The 18,537-nt window shown below is 44.4% G+C and overlaps 1 protein-coding gene across 4 annotated transcripts in view; it reads left to right on the top strand.

Moving 5' to 3' along the window:
* Window positions 1-6,476: 6,476 nt before the first annotated feature.
* Window positions 6,477-18,537, top strand: part of MED27 (mediator complex subunit 27) — a 221,732-nt gene continuing 209,671 nt past the window's right edge. For 3 of the 4 annotated variants that reach the window (XM_012001586.1, XM_012001585.1, XM_012001587.1), the window contains exons 1-2: window positions 6,477-6,716; window positions 8,794-8,938. In XM_012001586.1, the coding sequence (XP_011856976.1) occupies window positions 6,514-6,716; window positions 8,794-8,938 (348 nt within the window). In that variant the 5' untranslated portion in view covers window positions 6,477-6,513. Of the gene's footprint in view, window positions 6,717-8,793; window positions 8,939-12,975; window positions 13,368-18,537 lie in introns of those variants that run through there. The other variant, XM_012001588.1, reaches the window with a different exon arrangement.

The following is an 18,537-nucleotide window of genomic DNA, read 5'->3' on the forward strand; positions in this document are numbered from 1 at the left end:
GTAAACATGGAAGAACACAAAACCCACTTGAGATATTTTCGGTGATATTTATTGGGCTGTACCATTGACTCCCCAGAGGTTTAGCAAAATGTTGGGCACATTCAATATGTATTTGTTGAGTGACTCAAACGAATGCCTACTATGTCCCCAGAACTGGATGCTTTCTTAATTTAATCCTCAGAGCAACCTGCAAGGTCTTAAGTGTTATGCCACACTGATTACAACATGTGGCTTAGTTATGTTGTGGCTTATCTGAGGCAGATTTGATTTTAAATCTCTCTGGTGACATTCCAACCATCGAATGCATTGCTCTGCATCCAGTGAATCCTTAATAATTATTAATTAATGAGGGTGCCTTCTCAGTCTGAATGCTTAAACCACATGCTCTCTGAGTATGATGGGAGTTGCAGCATATTTTAATTAAATACTGACAACTTTAATTCTGATTGCTCATTCTAATACTCCTGAGCTAATAGCACCAAGCTAATGGCTTGTTCGTTTTGGAAGATATTAACAGCGGGGCACTGCCTTTTACCCAAACATAAGATCATAATAATTAAAATCTGATATTGCTCGAAACGAACTCCTTTAAAGTAATTTATATCCCACAAACACACACAGATGCAGCCATGTAAGTGCCAACATTCCCAAGAATTTACAACTCCTTAGAGAAACTCTGTCCATTTCTTTCCAAAATGAAAAGTTTTCTGTTGACGTGATAAAAGACTCCTTAGTAGGTTCAGGGGAAATGTGTATTTCCACTGATCAATTTCTGAGTTTCCCAGAAGAGGGGAGCCACAGAGAAATCCTGAAAACGAATGGCTGCAGGAGCAAAGTCTATTTGTACTTTATTGCACCAATCAGAGTCTAAACCACTGAATCGGAGAGTGAGACAAAGAAAAATCTTATTGTATGTGTGAGACTGAGCATGAAGGAGAGGTGGGATCTGCATATACAAAGAGATGGAATAATTTGGAGAGAGGATCCAAAAAAGCAAATATAACATATTGCATTAATTAATTGCTTCCACCAACTTATACTGAGTACTTATTGAGTCCCAGGCATTGGAGACCCAACGGTGTTAGTGCCGGAGTGTGATCCTTAATGAGAGGTTCACGTCTGGGCTTGGGGAGGTGGTGCTATGAACCTCCTGAAATTGTATGTAAAATCTTATGTTTATGGGCACATGTGGGTGAGGGTAGAAACAGACTGGTACTTTTTTTCTTTTCTTTTTTTCCTGGGGACAAAATATACAGCATGAGTCACATTTTCTAATCCTTCAAAAGGTAAGTAACTATGATACCTTTTGAGCCCCCAAAAGGTAAGTAACTATGATAGTAGAATTTGCCTCCTCTACTCTTTCCCTAGAGAGAATGAACAAACCGAAGCAAAAACCAAAACAAGCCAATGAACAAAGATATTTTTATTTATTTTTACTTCCTTTACTTTTGTAAAGTTAAAAAATATTTTCTACCAAACCTTAGAAAAAAGCTTTACCCCTACATTCCAAAGGCAATAAAAAGGCCACCAAGGCCAGGGGCGGTGGCTCACGACTGTAATCCCACCACTTTGGGAGGCAGAGGCGAGCAGATCACCTGGGGCTGGTAGTTCGAGACAAGCCTGGCCAACATGGTGAAATCCCATTTCTCTAAAAATACAAAAACTAGCCCGGCATGGTGGCATGCCTCTGTAATCCCAGCTACTTGGGAGGCTGAGCAGAAGAACTGATTGAACCTGGGAGGCGGAGGTTGCAGTGAGCTGAGATCGCGCCACTGTACTCCAGCCTGGGCGACAGAGCGAGACTCATCTCAAAAAAAAAAAAAAAAAAGAAAAAGAAAAAGAAAAAAACCCCACCGAATACAGTGAATTATGGGATAGAATTCATTGACAAGCTATTAGCAACAAGGTCATGTCATTAGAGATAATTCGAACTAATAATCCCATTGCTAATCTTTGCTTGAGTCTATGTAAAGAATTCTCAGTGGGATGAGAAGCATAAGTCACAGACATCTTCTCCTAACAGCTATGCTTTTCTGAGTATTTGTTATTTACCAAGCATTATTTCAAAAGCTTTACCTGCAAGGTGTTATTAAACCTCACAGCTATTTTATGAAGATATGTATTATTACCAGTCCTGTTTTACAGACAAGGGAACAGATTCAGGGAGGTTCAATAACTTGTTAAACTTCACAGCTAGAAGTTTCCTGCTATCTTCATCCTTTCCGTTAAGAAAAGCTATAAATGACCACACCGTAAAGGTGAGCTAGATGTCAGGAAATAGAAGCAACTATACAATCTCAAGACAAAACAGCTTTCTTGCATGAGACAATTAATTAATTTAAATAGTGTTTAATAGTTGGTTTGTCAGGGTCCAGTTTCTTAGCAGAATTCATCTTTGTGTTTCCAGAACTACAGGAATTGAACTGAGGTGGTGAGGTCAGGTTAGGAGGAAGTGGTGAATTTTTTTGAGACAGAGTCTCGCTCTGTTGCCCAGACTGGAGTGCAATGGCACAATCTCGGCTCACTGCAACCTCCATCTCCTGGGTTCAAGCGATTCTCCTGCCTCAGCCTTCCGAGTAGCTGGGATTACAGGCACATGCCACCACATCTGACTAAGTTTTGTGCACGCCCGGCTAAGTTTTGTATGTTTTAGTAAAGACAGGGTTTCACCATGCTGGCCAGGCTGGCCTCGAACTCCTGACCTCAAGTGATCCGCTCTCCTTAGCCTCCCAAAGTGCTGGGATTACAAGCGTGAGCCACCGTACTTGGCCAGGAAGTGGGGAGTTATTAAGGAGGTGGAATTGAGGTGAACTACCCAATTTCAAAATCCTTGTCAGCACAGCCTGGCTGAACCGAAGATTTTTCTTACCATCTAGATGGTGGTTTAGACTTTCCCTGCATCTTAACGATGGCTTTTTTTTTTTTTTTTTGAGACGGAGTTTCACTGTTGTTGCCCAGGTTGGAGTGCAACGGCATGATCTCGGCTCACAGCAACCTCTGCCTCCAGGATTCAAGCGATTCTCCTGTCTCAGCCTTCCGAGCAGCTGGGATTACAGGCATGCACCACCACACCTGGCGAATTTTGTATTTCTAGTAGAGATGGGGTTTCTCCATGTTGGTCAGGCTGGTCTCAAACTCCCAACTTCAGGTGATCCTCCTGCCTCAGCCTCCAAAAGTGCTGGGATTACAGGTGTGAGCCACTGCTCCCGGCCTGGATGGCCATTTAAAGCAACTTATTTTGACATACCATACTTGCAAGAATAATACAAAGTATTCCTGTATACCTTTTACCCAGATTCTGTGTCTGTTGACATTTTACCACATCTGCTTTTTCCTTCTCTCTCTAAATAAACATATTCATTTTATTTTCTTTTTCATGTAGACATAATGATGCTCTTTTTTCTCTTCAGAGTATATTTCCCCTAAAACAAAGATATCCTCTTCCGTAACCACAATACAATGAACAAAATCATGAAATTATCAATGATATGGTTTAGCTCTGTGTCCCACCCAAATCTCATGTCAAATTGTAGTCCCCAGTGTTGGAGGAGGGGCCTGATAGGAGGTAATTGGATCATGGAGGCAGATGGATCATGGCGGCAGATTTCCCCCTTGCTGTTCTAGCGATAGTGAGTGAGTTCTCACGAGACCTGGTTGTTTAGTTCTCACGAGATCTGGTTGTTTAAAACTGTGTGGCACTTCCTCCTTGTTCACTCCTACTAATGTAAGATGCGCCTGTTCCCCGTCACCTTCAGCCATAATTGAAAGCATCCTGGGGCCTCTCCAGCCATGGTACCTGTACAACCTGCAGAACCATGAGTCAGTTAAACCTGTTTTCTTTATAAATTGCCTAGTCTCAGGTATTTCTTTATAGCAGTTTAAGAACAGACCAATGCAATGATTGATAAAAATACTATTAACTCATCTACAGATCTTACTCGTATTTCACCAATTGTCCCGATCGTATCAGCAAAAGAAAATCCTAGCTCACACATTGCTCTCAGCTGTCACATCTCTTTGGTGTCTTTTAATCCGGAAGAATTTCTTTCTTTCTTTTTTTTTTTTTTTGAGATGGAAGTCTCGCTCTTTCGCCCAGGCCGGACTGCAGTGGCACTATCTCGGCTCACGGCAAGCTCCGCCTCCCAGGTTCACGCCATTCTTCTGCCTCAGGCTCACGAGTAGCTGGGACTACAGGCGCCCGCCACCGCGCCCGGCTAATTTTTTATATTTTTAGTAGAGACGGTGTTTCACCGTGTTAGCCAGGATGGTCTCGATCTCCTGACCTCGTGATCCGCCCGTCTCGGCCTCCCAAAGTGCTGGGATTACAGGCGTGAGCCACCGTGCGCGGCCTAATCCGGAAGAATTTCTCAGCCTTCTTTGTCTTTCAGGACACAGATATATACATATATATATATAAATTTTTTTTTTTTTTTTTTTTTGGTTGAGACTGAGTCTCGCTCTTATTACCCAGGCTGGAGTGCAATGACGCAACAATCTTAGCTCACTGAAATCTCCACCTCCTAGGTTCAAGCAATTTTCCTGCCTTAGCCTCCCGAGTAGTTGGGATTACAGGCGCCCACCACCAAGCCCAGCTAATTTTTTGTATTTTTAGTAGAGATGGGGTTTCACCATGTTGGCCAGGCTGGTCTCGAACTCCTGACTTCAAATGATCCACCCACCTTGGCCTCCCAAAGTGCTGGGATTACAAGCGTGAGCCACTGTGTCTGGCCTGACACAGATATTTCTTGAAAAAGTACAGATCAGTCAGTTACTTTTGTCATGTTTTTCAGTTTGAGCTCTACTGATGTCCTGATTAGATTCAGGTTATGCACTGCTGGCAAGAATATCACGGAGGTCATGTTGTGCTCTTTCCAGTGCATTGTACCAGGAGGTGCACAACTTGTCCCATCACTGGTGATGTTGACCTTTGCCTTTTGGTTAAGCTTGTGTCTGCCATATTTCTCCACTGTGAAGTCACTCTTAAGTCACTATCCATCCCCCCTTATTTTTACATTAATGAATTGTTTAAAATTTTTGGTAAAATATGCATGACATAAAATCAACCATTTTCACTGTTTTTAAGTGTCCAGTTCTGTGGCATTAAGTACAATCACATTGTTGAACAGCCATCACCACCATCCAGCTGTAAAACTTTTCCAAGTCTGTACTCTTTAAGTACAGACTTAAAGGTGGCCGTTTGCAATATTATGCTGAAATCTTCCTCTCTACACCTTTCCTACAACTGGTTCTTGTTATTGCCACTAGTTAACCAAGGACGACTCTTGTCTTGGGTTGACATGAAGGTGAGTTGAAGGTGACAATCATGACCTACCTCCTGCTCTACTCTTCTCTGCTCCAAGCTATGCAACCCCAGCTCCTCTAAGGAAAGAACATGAGGACTTGGGCAGGTTCCCTTTGGTAAAAAGATAATAAATTTTCAGAAACCTGTCTATAGCCAACAGGACAAAGAGACATTGAATTTTTTCATAAAGCCAGATTTGGCCAAAATGGTTTTGTTTAAATCCCAAACCTTCTCTTTCTTCCACAACCTCTGTGCTATGTATGTTATTTTCGGAGGTGTGTGCTTCACTGTAAACCAGCCACCATTCTACTTTCTGTCTCTAACATTTTGACTACTCTAAGCAGAATTTTGTCTTTTTGTGACTGACATTTCACTTAGCATAATGTCTTCAAGTTTCCTCCAGATAGCATATGTCAGAATTTTCTTGCTTAAGCCTGAAGAATATTTCATTGTATGCCAGTATCACACTTTGCTTATTCATCAGTTTATGGACACTTGGGTTGCCCCTGCCTTTTGGCTATTTGGTGAATAATGCTGTTATGAACATGTGTACAAGTATTGAGTCCCTGCTTTCACTTCTTTTGGGTATGCGCCCAGAAGTGGAACCTCTGGATCATTATTTTCCTCTTCTTAATTAATAAGCATCTTGGGGGACAATACTTTGAGATTACCTGAAAAACCTGTTATTTTTCTGACACTTTCACCCACTAGTGTTAGCATCCATCGATTTCTATCTGAATCAATTATTCTAATGGTTGTCAAATGGCAATTTTCTAATTCCGTCACTCTTTCTGCGTTGATGAGTTGGCATTCTACTAGAAAGAAGAAACTTCCCTTCTCCCCCCTTTATTTATGAATATGGACCCATTTTATTGAATGGGCTACGCTCCTTTCCTTTTTACACTATTGCTCTGAGCAATTCTTTTCCCTATGATTCCCCAGAATGCAAGTTTGGGGAAATGCGGGAACTTTCTGTATTTCTTTGTTACCATTAAACAAACTGAGAGTGCAACCTGACTTCCCCAAGTTGAGAAAAATCATTTTCCTGCCCACGCATTAGTTTAGCTCAAGGGGAAACCCTTTTTCGAAAGTGCTTTCTGGGCAGCCCCGCGCGAACTGCATTTCCCAGAGGTCTTCGGAGTTACGTCATCAGCGAGCGCGGCTTTTTGCTGGCGAAGCCGGCTTTGGAGAGCTGCTGTGGCGGCGGCAACATGGCGGACGTGATAAATGTCAGTGTGAACCTGGAGGCCTTTTCCCAGGCCATTAGTGCCATCCAGGCGCTGCGCTCCAGCGTGAGCAGGGTGTTCGACTGCCTGAAGGATGGGATGCGGAACAAGGAGACGCTGGAGGGCCGGGAGAAGGCCTTCATTGCGCACTTCCAGGACAACTTACATTCGGTCAACCGGGACCTCAAGTAGGTACCGGCTGAAGGGGCCGGGGTCGGGGACCGGCCCCGCTCCGACCCTGCGCCTACGTCGCTCGAGTCTTCCCAGGCAGGGGCTGTTCTCCATTTCCTTTGATCCCCGTTCTTTCTCTTCGTGGTCTCCAAGCCTCTGCCTACCTCTCAGGGACACCTTATCACCGTGCCTGCTTTCTCGTCTCGCTTCTCCTGGCCTCCTGGTCCTGTTTGTCTCCCGCCATCCTCGACCTCTTCTGTGGCGGTTCCATTCCTGACAAGGAGGCATGCTCTTCCTATGAAGTTCCGCTTCTCTGAGGTTGGCAGGTTTCTCACCTGTAGGCCCTCTGTGCCCCATCACGTCTGATCCGAATGTAGTGATAGTACAGACAGGACCTGATCAGTCCGCTCCAAACCCAAGTGCACCCAATCTGATTAGCCCCAATTCCCTGGCCCTGAACTTGGACTTCATCAGTTCCACCACCACCCACCGGCAACCACGACGAAACAGGCCAGGCCTTGAGCTGTCTTCTCCCTTTCCCCTACCCTCTCCCAAACCACCTGATCAGTTTCCTCACTCCCACTCTCACTGCTCCTGTTCAGTTCCTTCCGCAGTAGAGACCTAATTTTCAAGCTCCTAACCAGTTTACTTACTTATGCTTAACGCCCCTGCTTCTTAATTTGTAGTCTTTTAGGGTTAAGGATTCCACTTTTCCTAGTCTTTCTTACAAAGCACCTTCTTCACTTATACTTTACAAGTGGTGTAAGAATTAAATGAGAGGATGTTTGTAAAGGGCCTGGCACATAGTCGGCATTTCTTGATTGCTTAGGTCCTGAACTTGCCTTCTCTTTTATAAGAGAGTCAGCCCTTCCCAGGAAGGTTAGAATTTCAGGATTTTTGCCTTTTACTTCTCAGAACTGACCTGAGTAGGGGAAAGCATTTGGTGAGCTAGTCATCCTTTGATTTCTGGTCTGGTTGAATTTTTGTTTTTTCAACTTGGTCTCCTTAGTAACCAGATGGAAAGAGGAGGTAGGATGGAGGAGGAGGTGGAGGAGGTGGCCAAATGATGGGTGCCTTTTTGTTTTCCCCCTAAGTAGTTGCCATAAATCACACACCCCTTCTCAACGCCCACATCCGCTTGCTATTCTCTGGCACAGCGCCGAGCACCAGTTAATACTTTCCCTGCTTCAGGGGATGCACTGGCTCTTCTTCCCTATCTTCTATTTTCTTTCCGTTTTCTCTCCGAGTTACTTTCCTTTGTAATGTTCAGGATATTATAACCCTTCACCATTTTAAATAGAAACTTTAAGAGTGCTGACATTATCCCTGTGCCGTCTTAAATCTTTGTACAGTAGTGCCAAGAAGAAGGTGGCTGATGATTCCAAAATGAATGTGGCATAAGAAGCTGTTCCTAGAGAGTCTTTTGTTGGCAGTTTGGGACTGGCCCCTCAGAACGTACTCCTGGAATGTGCTCTTGTTGGCTCGCTTTCCCAAGCTTCTCGAGGGTTTTCCTGCTAGACTGAAGTGTGTTTGACACAGCCCCCTCCGTAGTGTCTTCCCATTCCATTTGTTTATTTTATCTCTTCTTTGTTTTGTTAAGTTTTGCCATCTGTGAAGCATCACGTACAAATCTATCCCTATGTGAATGAGAAATAATCATTTATTCAGGTACTTGCTGTTCTGCCAAGTGTAATGATCTGCACGTGGGTCTGAAAACTCTTAGTGAGAGGCCGTGTTATGCCACATTTCAAAATTCCAAAAAGTCTCGTCCCCACTGCAGAGATGAATTTGAGTTGTTCAATTCTGATTGTGGGAGTCTTATTGATTCTAGTGCCCCTACGTTTTTTTCCTCCTTTGGAATGGCACCAGGAAGCTCTGTTTTAAAGTCAGATAAGCTCTCATTTAGGGTTTTGTTTGTTTGTTTGTTTTTGTTTTTTTTAAGTGTCCCAAATATTTTTTAACCTTTCAAAAAGTGTTTCTTCTTAAGGGACTTCTGATGGATGGTTTGAAGAGCAGTCTTTGATCCTGGGGGTTGGCTTTACCTTGGAGTGTAAGTGGGCTTAGGTTTATTTGCCTTATCTCTTTGCTTTTCAGTGAGCTGGAACGTCTGAGCAATCTGGTAGGCAAGCCATCTGAGAACCATCCTCTTCATAACAGTGGGCTGTTAAGCCTGGATCCTGTGCAGGACAAAACTCCTCTCTATAGTCAACTCCTTCAAGCATATAAATGGTCAAACAAGGTAAGGGAGATGTAATAAATGGAGCTAATAGATGGAAAGCCAAGTTTTCTTATATTCCATAAATGCAGAAAGCAAGAGTAAGTTTGGATTGCTTGCTATGTTCTTGATTCAGCATGGGGTTATAGAGTTGGAAGTTGTAGAATTTTTCTGTAATCTGTTTTGTAGTCCTTTGAAGTCTTTGGGGATTCATGATGCTCAGGTGATTACATATTAAAAATTCTAACTCAGGTGTATTTAACCTGGAGACCGGGTATAGGGAGCAACTCTTATGAACCCCTTAAAATTATATGCAGCATGTTGTGGTATGTGCATGTGTATCTGGGGAAGGCTTCGTAGCTTTCATCAGGTTCACAGAGGAATCTGTGGCCCCCAGGAGGTGTCTAAATGTTTAGCTGCAAACATTATGTTCTTGTATTGTCTTTTCCTCTGTCACAGATGGATGAGCATCACTACAATACCGTTTGTTAGATGACTCTCTAATTACTTAGATGCCACCTAAGGGAGATTTTTCTTAACATGCTCTGTAGAGTTTGATATTCATGATTTCTTTCAGCAGGCAGGCCTGTGGCAGAGACCCTAGGACAGCTGTAAGTGGAAAACTAAACTGTAGTTGAAAAATAACAGAAACAGTTAGGCTCATGAATCTGGAAACGGTTCGTTTGTTTACGAACAAGTTCCTTTTGTTTGGGTGCTATGTGTTGTGGCGTGCATGTGTGTACGGGCTTTTTATGTTGATAGGGAACTAGAATATATATATACTTTAGGAATGATTTTGGAAGCTTTTTTATTATACTGTGCTGCCTCTTTGAATAATTGTTGTTAGAATTGTTAGTTGTTTAACTGTATGCAGGGTGGTGCCCCCTCCAGTAATCCATTGGCATTTTCTTCTTTTCGGTGGTTTTTTTCCCGTTAGGTCTTAGATAAGAGATAAACCTTGAGAGTTTTCCTGGTGTGCAGAATTTTTTCTTTGAATTTCTCTTTGAGGGTGTTTTAGTATTCTTTGGTTTGAAGGGGAACCCTGGGAGCTTCATTTGTGATTTAGGAAGGTGATTTATCATGGGTTACTAAAGAAAGAACTTGAACCTTGAATACATACATGTAGCCTAGAAGGCCTTTCCCCAAAACTCTGGGCTGCCAGTGACAGAAACCCAACTGGGTCTAGATTTAGCCAAAAAAAAAAAAAAAAAAAAAAAAAAAAAAAGGCATGGGGGCCCTTCAGTGGTTCAAGGAACTAAAATGTTCAGGGAGTTACTTGTCTGTGACTGAGCTCAGGAGCATCAGGGTGCTTGGGTGGTGTGGCAGAAACGTCACTCTCCTGCCCTATCTAGGACTGCTTTCCTTTCTTGGCCTGATGCTCTCCAAGGGGTAAAAAACATGGCTCAGCAGTTGTGGGTATACATAGTTCTCATACCTGGTGACCTCCCAGTGTCCATGTCAGGCTCTGAAAAAGGATTCTGGCCCAAACTTGATAGGTGCCCTCTGAGATGGTTCATTGCATCCATGGGTGGGATCCTCAGCTCAGAGCACCTGAAACACAGGAAATGGGGCTCCTTGGAGTTGGGACAGAGGGAGTTCCCAGAAGGGATGGATGCAGGGCAGATAAAGAAATCACAGATGTCTGTTGCAGTTTTTTTAGGCCAGACGTGGGACTGTTCCAGCTCTACACAGATAGGTGTTTGGAAAAGGAAGCCATGTTGATGTATCCTGTGGGTCAAGTTCTCGAAATAGGGTACAGTGACAAGGACTGTTCAGTGGTGGGAAGATTCAGGCTGATCTCAAAACCATGAGTGAGTGGGACACTTCATGGAAATGACTAGTCTTACGTTGAAGTGATGACACTGAATTTTTGAATGAAGGTAGTTTAATCACTGAATTGTTCCGCTATTAGAAGTTCCTACTTCGGCTGGGCGCGGTGACTCATGCCTGTAATCCCAGCACTTTGGGAGGCCAAGACGGGCAGATCATCAGGTCAGGAGATCGAGACCACGGTGAAACCCTGTCTCTACTAAAAATATAAAAAAAATTAGCCAGACGTGGTGGCGGGCACCTGTAGTCCCAGCTACTCAGGAGGCTGAGGCAGGAGAATGGTGTGAACCGGGAGGCGGAGCTTGCAGTGAGCCGAGATCACACCACTGCACTCCAGCCTGGGCGACAGAGCGAGACTCCATCTCAAAAAAAAAAAAAAAAAAGAAGTTCCTACGTCAACCCCTACCCTTGCCCCACAGTGGAAAATAGGTTGTATTAAGGAAAAGAAATGTTATGTATTATGTATGTGGAACTTCTTGTGCTGGAATGCTACAGGTTAAAAATATCTGTATGCATTTATCCCAGATTATAAATCTCCTATGAGCAATGTGAGGGGGTGTCGAGGCTGCAGACATGTCCCCGGCCTGCTGAGGTTCGGTTCCTGTAAAGGAACTATGTTCTTTCACCAGCACGAGAGAACAGTTAAGAGACTCAGCCCCTTATTTTAGAGGTGAGCAAACTGAGGCCCAGTGAACTGACCTGTTTACAGCTCCCCAAGCTAGACCAGAATTTGGGTTTCCTGACCTGGTTCAATGTTCTTTCCTCAAAAGTTGAGGTTTTAGTCCGGTTTTGCTTAAGGTTTTCAACTGTAGAAAACATTTTTTTCCCCGTTTACTTGCATCCTGGAAACAATTCACATTATATTTTATTCGTGAATCTGTATGTATTTTTCTAATTTTTAGTGATTTATCAAAGGGTGGAGATGGCAAATACATGGTACCTGGATTCTTAACCTATTGCTCTTTCTAGGGCAGACATCACTAATCAACCATTGCATTCTTTCCTGCTGAGGCTGTGTGTATATTGGCTTAGAATCCTTGCAACTCTCAGTTCTGGCACTAGGCAGTGACTGCCAATTATTCAGAAGAGGGTGGCAAGGAAAACATGTTTTTTATTTCTGTTATAGCATATGACGTCCTGTGCGACTATTACTTATTTATACCTTACCTTTTTCTACAAGGGATTTAAAATAGATTATAAGAATACACAAAACCCTGAAAGAAAAGAGGGAAAACAAGGATGAGGATGCCTATATACATTTCTTTAATAAACACAAGAAGTAGCCTCAAGAAATAAGCCAGTACTCTAATTTCCAGCTGGGGACATGGAAGAGCAAACAATTAATTATATACGTTTATCTTGCCTTTCCTACAAATGAAAAGAGCTTTTTAATTGCTAAAGCTTTCATCGTTCATCATTTTACCCTCAAAGAGTTTAAACCAGTAAGTGCGTTAATATGTTAAGTGAAGTTTGGGGTAACTTGCCAATGTCAGCTGTATGCACTATTGGCTAAGAATTGAAGGACATATGAGAAAGGCTTTGATACCCACCCATTATGAGATGAACTTTCTGTTTTATGTGCTGTTGGCTATAGAAAAGTCTCGTTCATGCCTAATGACTAATTATTTTCTTTAGGGGATTTTGTAATTTTTGTAAAGTCAGTTGGAATATTAATTACCTGGTACTTGGCATAATTGTTAGAATAACACGTTTAAAAATTAATCTCATCTAATGGAATGATGTCAAATTGCTGTGAGCAGCACTTTTCCCATACTGAATTGGGGGAAGAATTTAGCTTTTCACCATTATGCACCTATAGATAATTGTTCTGAGAAGGATGACAAGCTCTCTTGACTAGGGCAAAAAATAATTGGCATCAACGCTGTCCTTGCTATAAAATAGTGAATGTAGACTTGATAGTGCTTATTATGTTCAGAGATGCTGAGAGTTAACCTGAACTTATTCTGAAGGTCCCCTTTTGAAGGTTTCTGGCATCCTGTCACCAGGCTTTTATTTCTGGCTTTTATTTTTTTTTCATTTGTTTATGGCAGAAGGCTACTTGTATATTTGCCTGGAAAAGCAGACTAAGACGTCCGCCTTTCCCTGGCGACATCTGAAGCTGCAAAGACCCCAGAAGTGTCACTTTTTACTGGGCTTGGGAAATGGGCCCAGAGCAAGGTGCTGCTGCTACCTTTTTTTTTTTTTTTTTAATGTTTGATTTTTTATTATAGAAAGAGCAACTTTCTATTCCAAGAATATTCCATTGGAAAGTCTGAAGACGTTTCCTCCGTCCTGCCCTCCTGAACCGTTCTTATCAGAATCCAGTTGCTTAATGACTAAGTTACTGCAAAGTTCACTTCTTACATCTATCTCTGAAGGTGCTCTTTTCTGTTTTTGCATCACGGAACTAACAGGGTTGGAATCGTTTTACGTTGCAACGCAGAGCCTTTCCTTTACGGACTCCGTCCTCTTTTAAGGGTAAACTCTAAGGCCCAGGGGAGAGAAAACATGTCCATCTTGTTCCTTGCTGGGAGTCCCCAGCACCTAGCAAGATGCCTGGTATACTGTAATCATTCAGTGAAGACTAGCTCAGTGAATGAAAGAATAAATGAATCGAAGCATTTTCTGTTGAATTTTTAATTTATAACCCTTTTGTGGTTTGCTTGCTTGTATTTTTGATGAAGTACAATGAGGGCATTTCCATTTTCAGCCATTACTGAGAAAGCCAGTTGTGGTGCTTGCAGATGGGAGGAAATTTGGAGATCTTATGATGGAGGCCAGAGCTGGGGGTCATTTGGAAGGCCAGGGTGAGGTCATTGGGTGAACCAATGATAAGCTCTTTGAAGGCTGATTGTAGCATTTTTATCCATATTATCTGTCACCTGGTGTGCCCTTCTAATGGGACTTGGTGGAAGTTTTTTGGAGTTGCCTGAGTCAGGCTAATTTGAGCTGCTGCACCTGATGTCAGGTGTTCTGTGGCAGCTGTCATTTTGGCAGCAATGTGGAAACTGTCTAGGAAGAGGAAAGTCAGCTCCACCAGCCTCTTAGGGTTATCCTACTTTGTGAGTTACCTATAACCAATTTCTGCTTGTGTTTTCCTTCCCACCAGGCCCACCCTGGCTCATTCTTCTGTCCATATAGCTGCTACATGTTCAGGGAATACAGATTCATTCAGAATATAATAGGAAAGAAAATGACTTAAATGCCCCTCAAAGTTTAATCATCATGACTTTAGGATTGAGCACCCTTCTGGATTGTCCTTTTATTAGCGAAGGTGTTCTTTCACCTAAATCTAACCTGTGTAGCGCCCCATCACTCAAAATGAACTTGCTAGCATAGTGGGTTGGGCTGTAGTATAGACTGCTCTGGTTAGCCTTGAACCCTGCACCCTCCTCCTTCCTCCCCACCTGCAAACCCTGGATACCATGGGAGCCATTGTGAAAAGAACAGCCAACCAGAGAAAACAATGAAATTCAGCCAGTCTCCTGGACAGCTAGATATATGGTAGGATTCAGAAGTCAAGAAGGTATATCAAAAATATAAAAACCTAGATGTGAGTTCTGGAGTCAAGACTACCTGAGTTCTGATCCAGCTCTGTGCTTATACTTGAGCTCACACCCTTGATACAAGGGAAAAAATTCTTTTTGAGTATCAGTTTCCTCATCTGTAGAATGGGGATAATACTAGTATTTGTGTCATAGGGTTGAAGCGAAGATTGAGATAATGCACATCAAATGTCTTAGGATAACTCACACATAGTAAGTGCTAAGTAAATGGTAGTTATAATGACCAGGCATAGTGATAGTACACATGTGTGTTCTCATTTATGGAATGCATGTTACTCATGCATATGTACTCATTTATAGAACGTGTGTTACTTGTATGCATGTGTACTCATGGATTGCGTGTCACTCATATGCCTGTGTACTCATTTATGGGGTGTGTGTTACGCATATGCTTGTGTGCTTGTTCACGGGGTACATGTTATGCATACGCGTGTGTGCTCATTTATGGGGCGTGTGTTACTTCTGGGCCCGTGTACTCATGGATTGCGTGTTACTCATATGCCTGTGTACTCATTTATGGGGTGTGTGCTACTCGTATGTGTGTGCTTGTCCATGGGGTGCGTGTTATGCGTGCGTGTGTGTGCGTGCTTGTTGATGGGGTGTGTGTATGTGTGTACTCACCCTGGGGCGTGCTTTACTCGTATGCATGTGTGCTCATTCCTGGACACGTGTTACTCGTATGCATATGTGCTCATTCAGGGGCGCGGGTTACTCGTGTGCATGTTTGTTCATGCGGTGCGGGTTACTTGTATGCGTGTGTACTTGTTCGTGGGGCGTGGGTTACTCGTCTGCTTGGCGTGCTCGTCCATGGGGTGTGCGTTACTCGCATGTGTGTGTGCTCATGGAGTGTTACTCATATGCGTTTGTACTTACGGGGTGTGTGTTACTTGTGTGTGTGCTCGTTCATGGGGTGTTCGTTACTCATATGCATGTGTGCTCATTTATGGGGTGCATGTTACACATATGTGTGTGTGCTCATTCGTGGGGCACCTGTTTCTCGTGTGTGTGCTTGTTTATGGGGCGTGTGTTACTCACATGCGTGTGTACTCGTTTATCGAGTGGTGGTGTTGCTCAGTGGTTCAGAGCGTAGGCTCCAGAGCCTGACCACGCTGGCTCACGTGCTGTGTTACCTAATAGCCGCGAGGCTAACCTCTCTGTGCTTCAGTGCTGCGTTCTCTGAGACGGGAATGATAATTGTACCCACCTCAGAAAGGTGTTGTGAAGACTCAATGAGGTGATACAAGTAAAGCACTTAACCTAGCACAGAGTCAGTACTCTCCAGCGGCTGCTATTACTGTCTTAAGACAATGCTGAGGACAGATTCCAGGCAGTGGTGGCCCATCTTCCAGTGGCTGCAGCTCCCTCACCAGGCCTCCCACACCTGACTTTGGTATTCTCCTGAAGTTCTTCACATTGGAGGTTCTGTTGGATAATCATCACCTTTTTCACTGAGACAACAATTCACACATTAATATGAATTAATGTGTTGGGGGGCAGTTCTTTCCTCACAGAACCTGGGGGTGGAGGTAAGGGATTGGGGATTTGGTGGGGGGTGTGGGAATCGAGGGGCAGTAAAGGCAGGGCGAGAGTCCTGGGGACAAACCACAGGAGTAGTGAGAGGACTGTGGAGAGGAGGTGAGAAGGGTATGTTTGGCCCCAGGCGGACATTTGTGCACACCAAAGGGACTCTTCCCACCTTGGGACTCAGTGAGACCTAGGAAATCAGATCTGTTTATAGTCTTCTCACCTGGTGGGAAAGGTCTTGTGGGCCAGTCTGGGATTTTTAGCCTTTTTTTTGAGACAGGGTCTTGCTCTGTTACCCAGGCTGAAGTACAGTGGCACAATCATGGTTCACTGCAGCTTCAGCCTTATGGGCTCAAGAGATCTTCCTGCGTCAGCCTCCCAAGTAGCAGGGACTACAAGCATGCACACCCACGCCCCAGCTAATTTTTAAATTTTTTGTAGAGACGGGGTCTCACTATGTTGCCCAGGCTGGTTTCAAATTCCTAGGTTCAAGTCATCCTCCTGCCTTGGCCTCCCAAAGTGCTGGGATTACAGGCGTGAGCCACCATGCTCAGCAAGCCCTGCTTCTTGAGGACAATATCTGAACACAAAGGCTAATTTAGAACATTTGGATTCTCTCCAGGTTGTAAATTGGGTGCTTGTTATCAGCAGGGCTCTGGAGTCAGACTTCATTGGGTCTCAATCCTCATCCCCCTTTTCCCAGCTTTCTCATTTGGAAGAACGTGCCTTTGCCTCAGCCTCCTCATCAGTTCAGTGTGGATAACAGTAGCTTCCACCTTCCGGGGCTGTTGTGGGGACTAAGTCATTGACCACATTTGAGGGACCTAGGCCGGTGTCCAGTGTGGCGCGCTTGCAGCAACTGTCCTTTATTCTTGCTCATTTTAATATGAAAGGTAAAGCTGCACCTGGCGGTGTGCAGTCAGGAGAACCCTGGACGGAGCATTCTAGAGAGCACTGTTCAGTCTTGGCCGTCCACCGTCCTGCTCTGTGGCCTCATGCCAGTGGCTTTCCCCGCCTGGGTTGCAGCTTCCTCGTCGGTAGGATGAAGGGTTGGGCTGGGTGATCTCTTCAGTCCCTTCCAGCTCTGCCCTGGAGAGGTTCATTGGAGTCATCAGTGCATTTCTGTGGTCATGGAAACAAAAGTGTAACCCGAGGAAGGGAGAGTTATTTCCACCTCTTCAGCTCTAGTCCAGTAATGTTTCTGAAGTACACACAGCCTTTGTGTATGCTCCAGAGCATCTCAGAATATCCCTGAGTGCAGAGTGGAGCAGCAGCCCCCAGGGACTTGAGTGGAAAATTACCTTGCAAAGGTTCTGCAGACAGCATTCGCCTCTTGTAACACACCATGGGTAAATGTTACTGAAAATCAAGCCATAGCCCTATCATTCGAAACGGTTTCTATCCCAAGGCTTTGGCCCGATTCCATGTCTTTATGTTCTACTTATTAGTTGTGGTTTCTGAAAATAGTCACTTTATTGTTGCCTGGAATCAGGTTTGTGACTCCCTCATTCTTTTCTGTAAAAGAGCAGGAACTGTCTTTGGGAGGCTCACTGGCTGGCCCCAGGGAGGCTGCAGAGGCTGCTGGATGTGTGTCAGCCTGCCCGCCGGGAGCCACTGGCTGTGGAGACTCACATTGATTCCCTGCTTGACTCTCTTCTATCAGCCTTTTGTGGGATGATCAGGTTTGTGTGGTTTGTCCAGAGCCTTCTGTAGATTGTAACCAGAGCCTATAAAGGGCATTTTCTCTTCTCTTCCAGGAATGTTAAGTAGAAAGGAAATTGTCTCCTGTCATTTGTCCTTATGCAAAATTGCACATTGGTGGTGGGAAGGAAGCATATCATTACATGTACAGAAGCCTCCCATTTTCTTGTCTTCTCTCTTCATGGTGGTTTGGGCTGGGAGAAGGCCGCCGGGTTATTAGTGCTTCTCTCCCTTTTCTGGGCCATCTCATCTGTTCTGTGGCTGTGCTTGCCAGCCACACACAGTGACATCTAACTCCATCACCAGGCTGGCTCCCTCCCCCAACATCCAGACCCATGTATCAAAGGGCCCAGCTGGACAGCTGCCCTTGGACACTCACAGGCCTCTCAGACTGAAGCAGTCCAGAACTGAAATCCTCACCCCCACCACCAACCCACTTCTCGTGGTGGGATGCCTTAGCCAGCCACCTGCCCAGATCCCTGGGTGTCATCCGTTGCTTCTGCCTGTACCTCACACCCTCTGACAGATCTATTCATTCCCCCTCTTCACAGCCTCTCAGGTCTTTCCTCTCCATCTTGACTGCTGCTGCCTCTCCCCGGGCCTCCATTATTGCTCGGGGCAATGCCGCAGCCTCCCCACTGGTTTCTGGCCTGTAGTCTACCCTTTCTAATGTATTTTCCACTCTGCAGCTCTCAAGGGATCTTTAAAACGTAGAGATCTGATTTTGTCACTCTTCAGTGATTTCCTCCCTCTCTCTTAGGATGAATTCCAGCTCCCTTGCTGGCGCTTGGAGGCTTTCTAGTAATAATACACGGGAGCCCGAGTCCTTTGGCCAGCTTCCCTCGCCTCAGTTTCCTCATCTGTAAAATGCCACAAATAGTCCTGCCTCTTAGGGTAGCAGTGAGGATGACGTGAATATTGCATGCGAGTGTGTGGCCCAGGGGGAGTGTCTCTACATGACCTGTTGACAGTGAGCAGTCCCAGTGCAGGCCTGTCGTCGTT

Source organism: Mandrillus leucophaeus, unplaced genomic scaffold, assembly GCF_000951045.1.
Source record: "Mandrillus leucophaeus isolate KB7577 unplaced genomic scaffold, Mleu.le_1.0 Scaffold665, whole genome shotgun sequence".
Classification (NCBI taxonomy): domain Eukaryota; kingdom Metazoa; phylum Chordata; class Mammalia; order Primates; family Cercopithecidae; genus Mandrillus; species Mandrillus leucophaeus.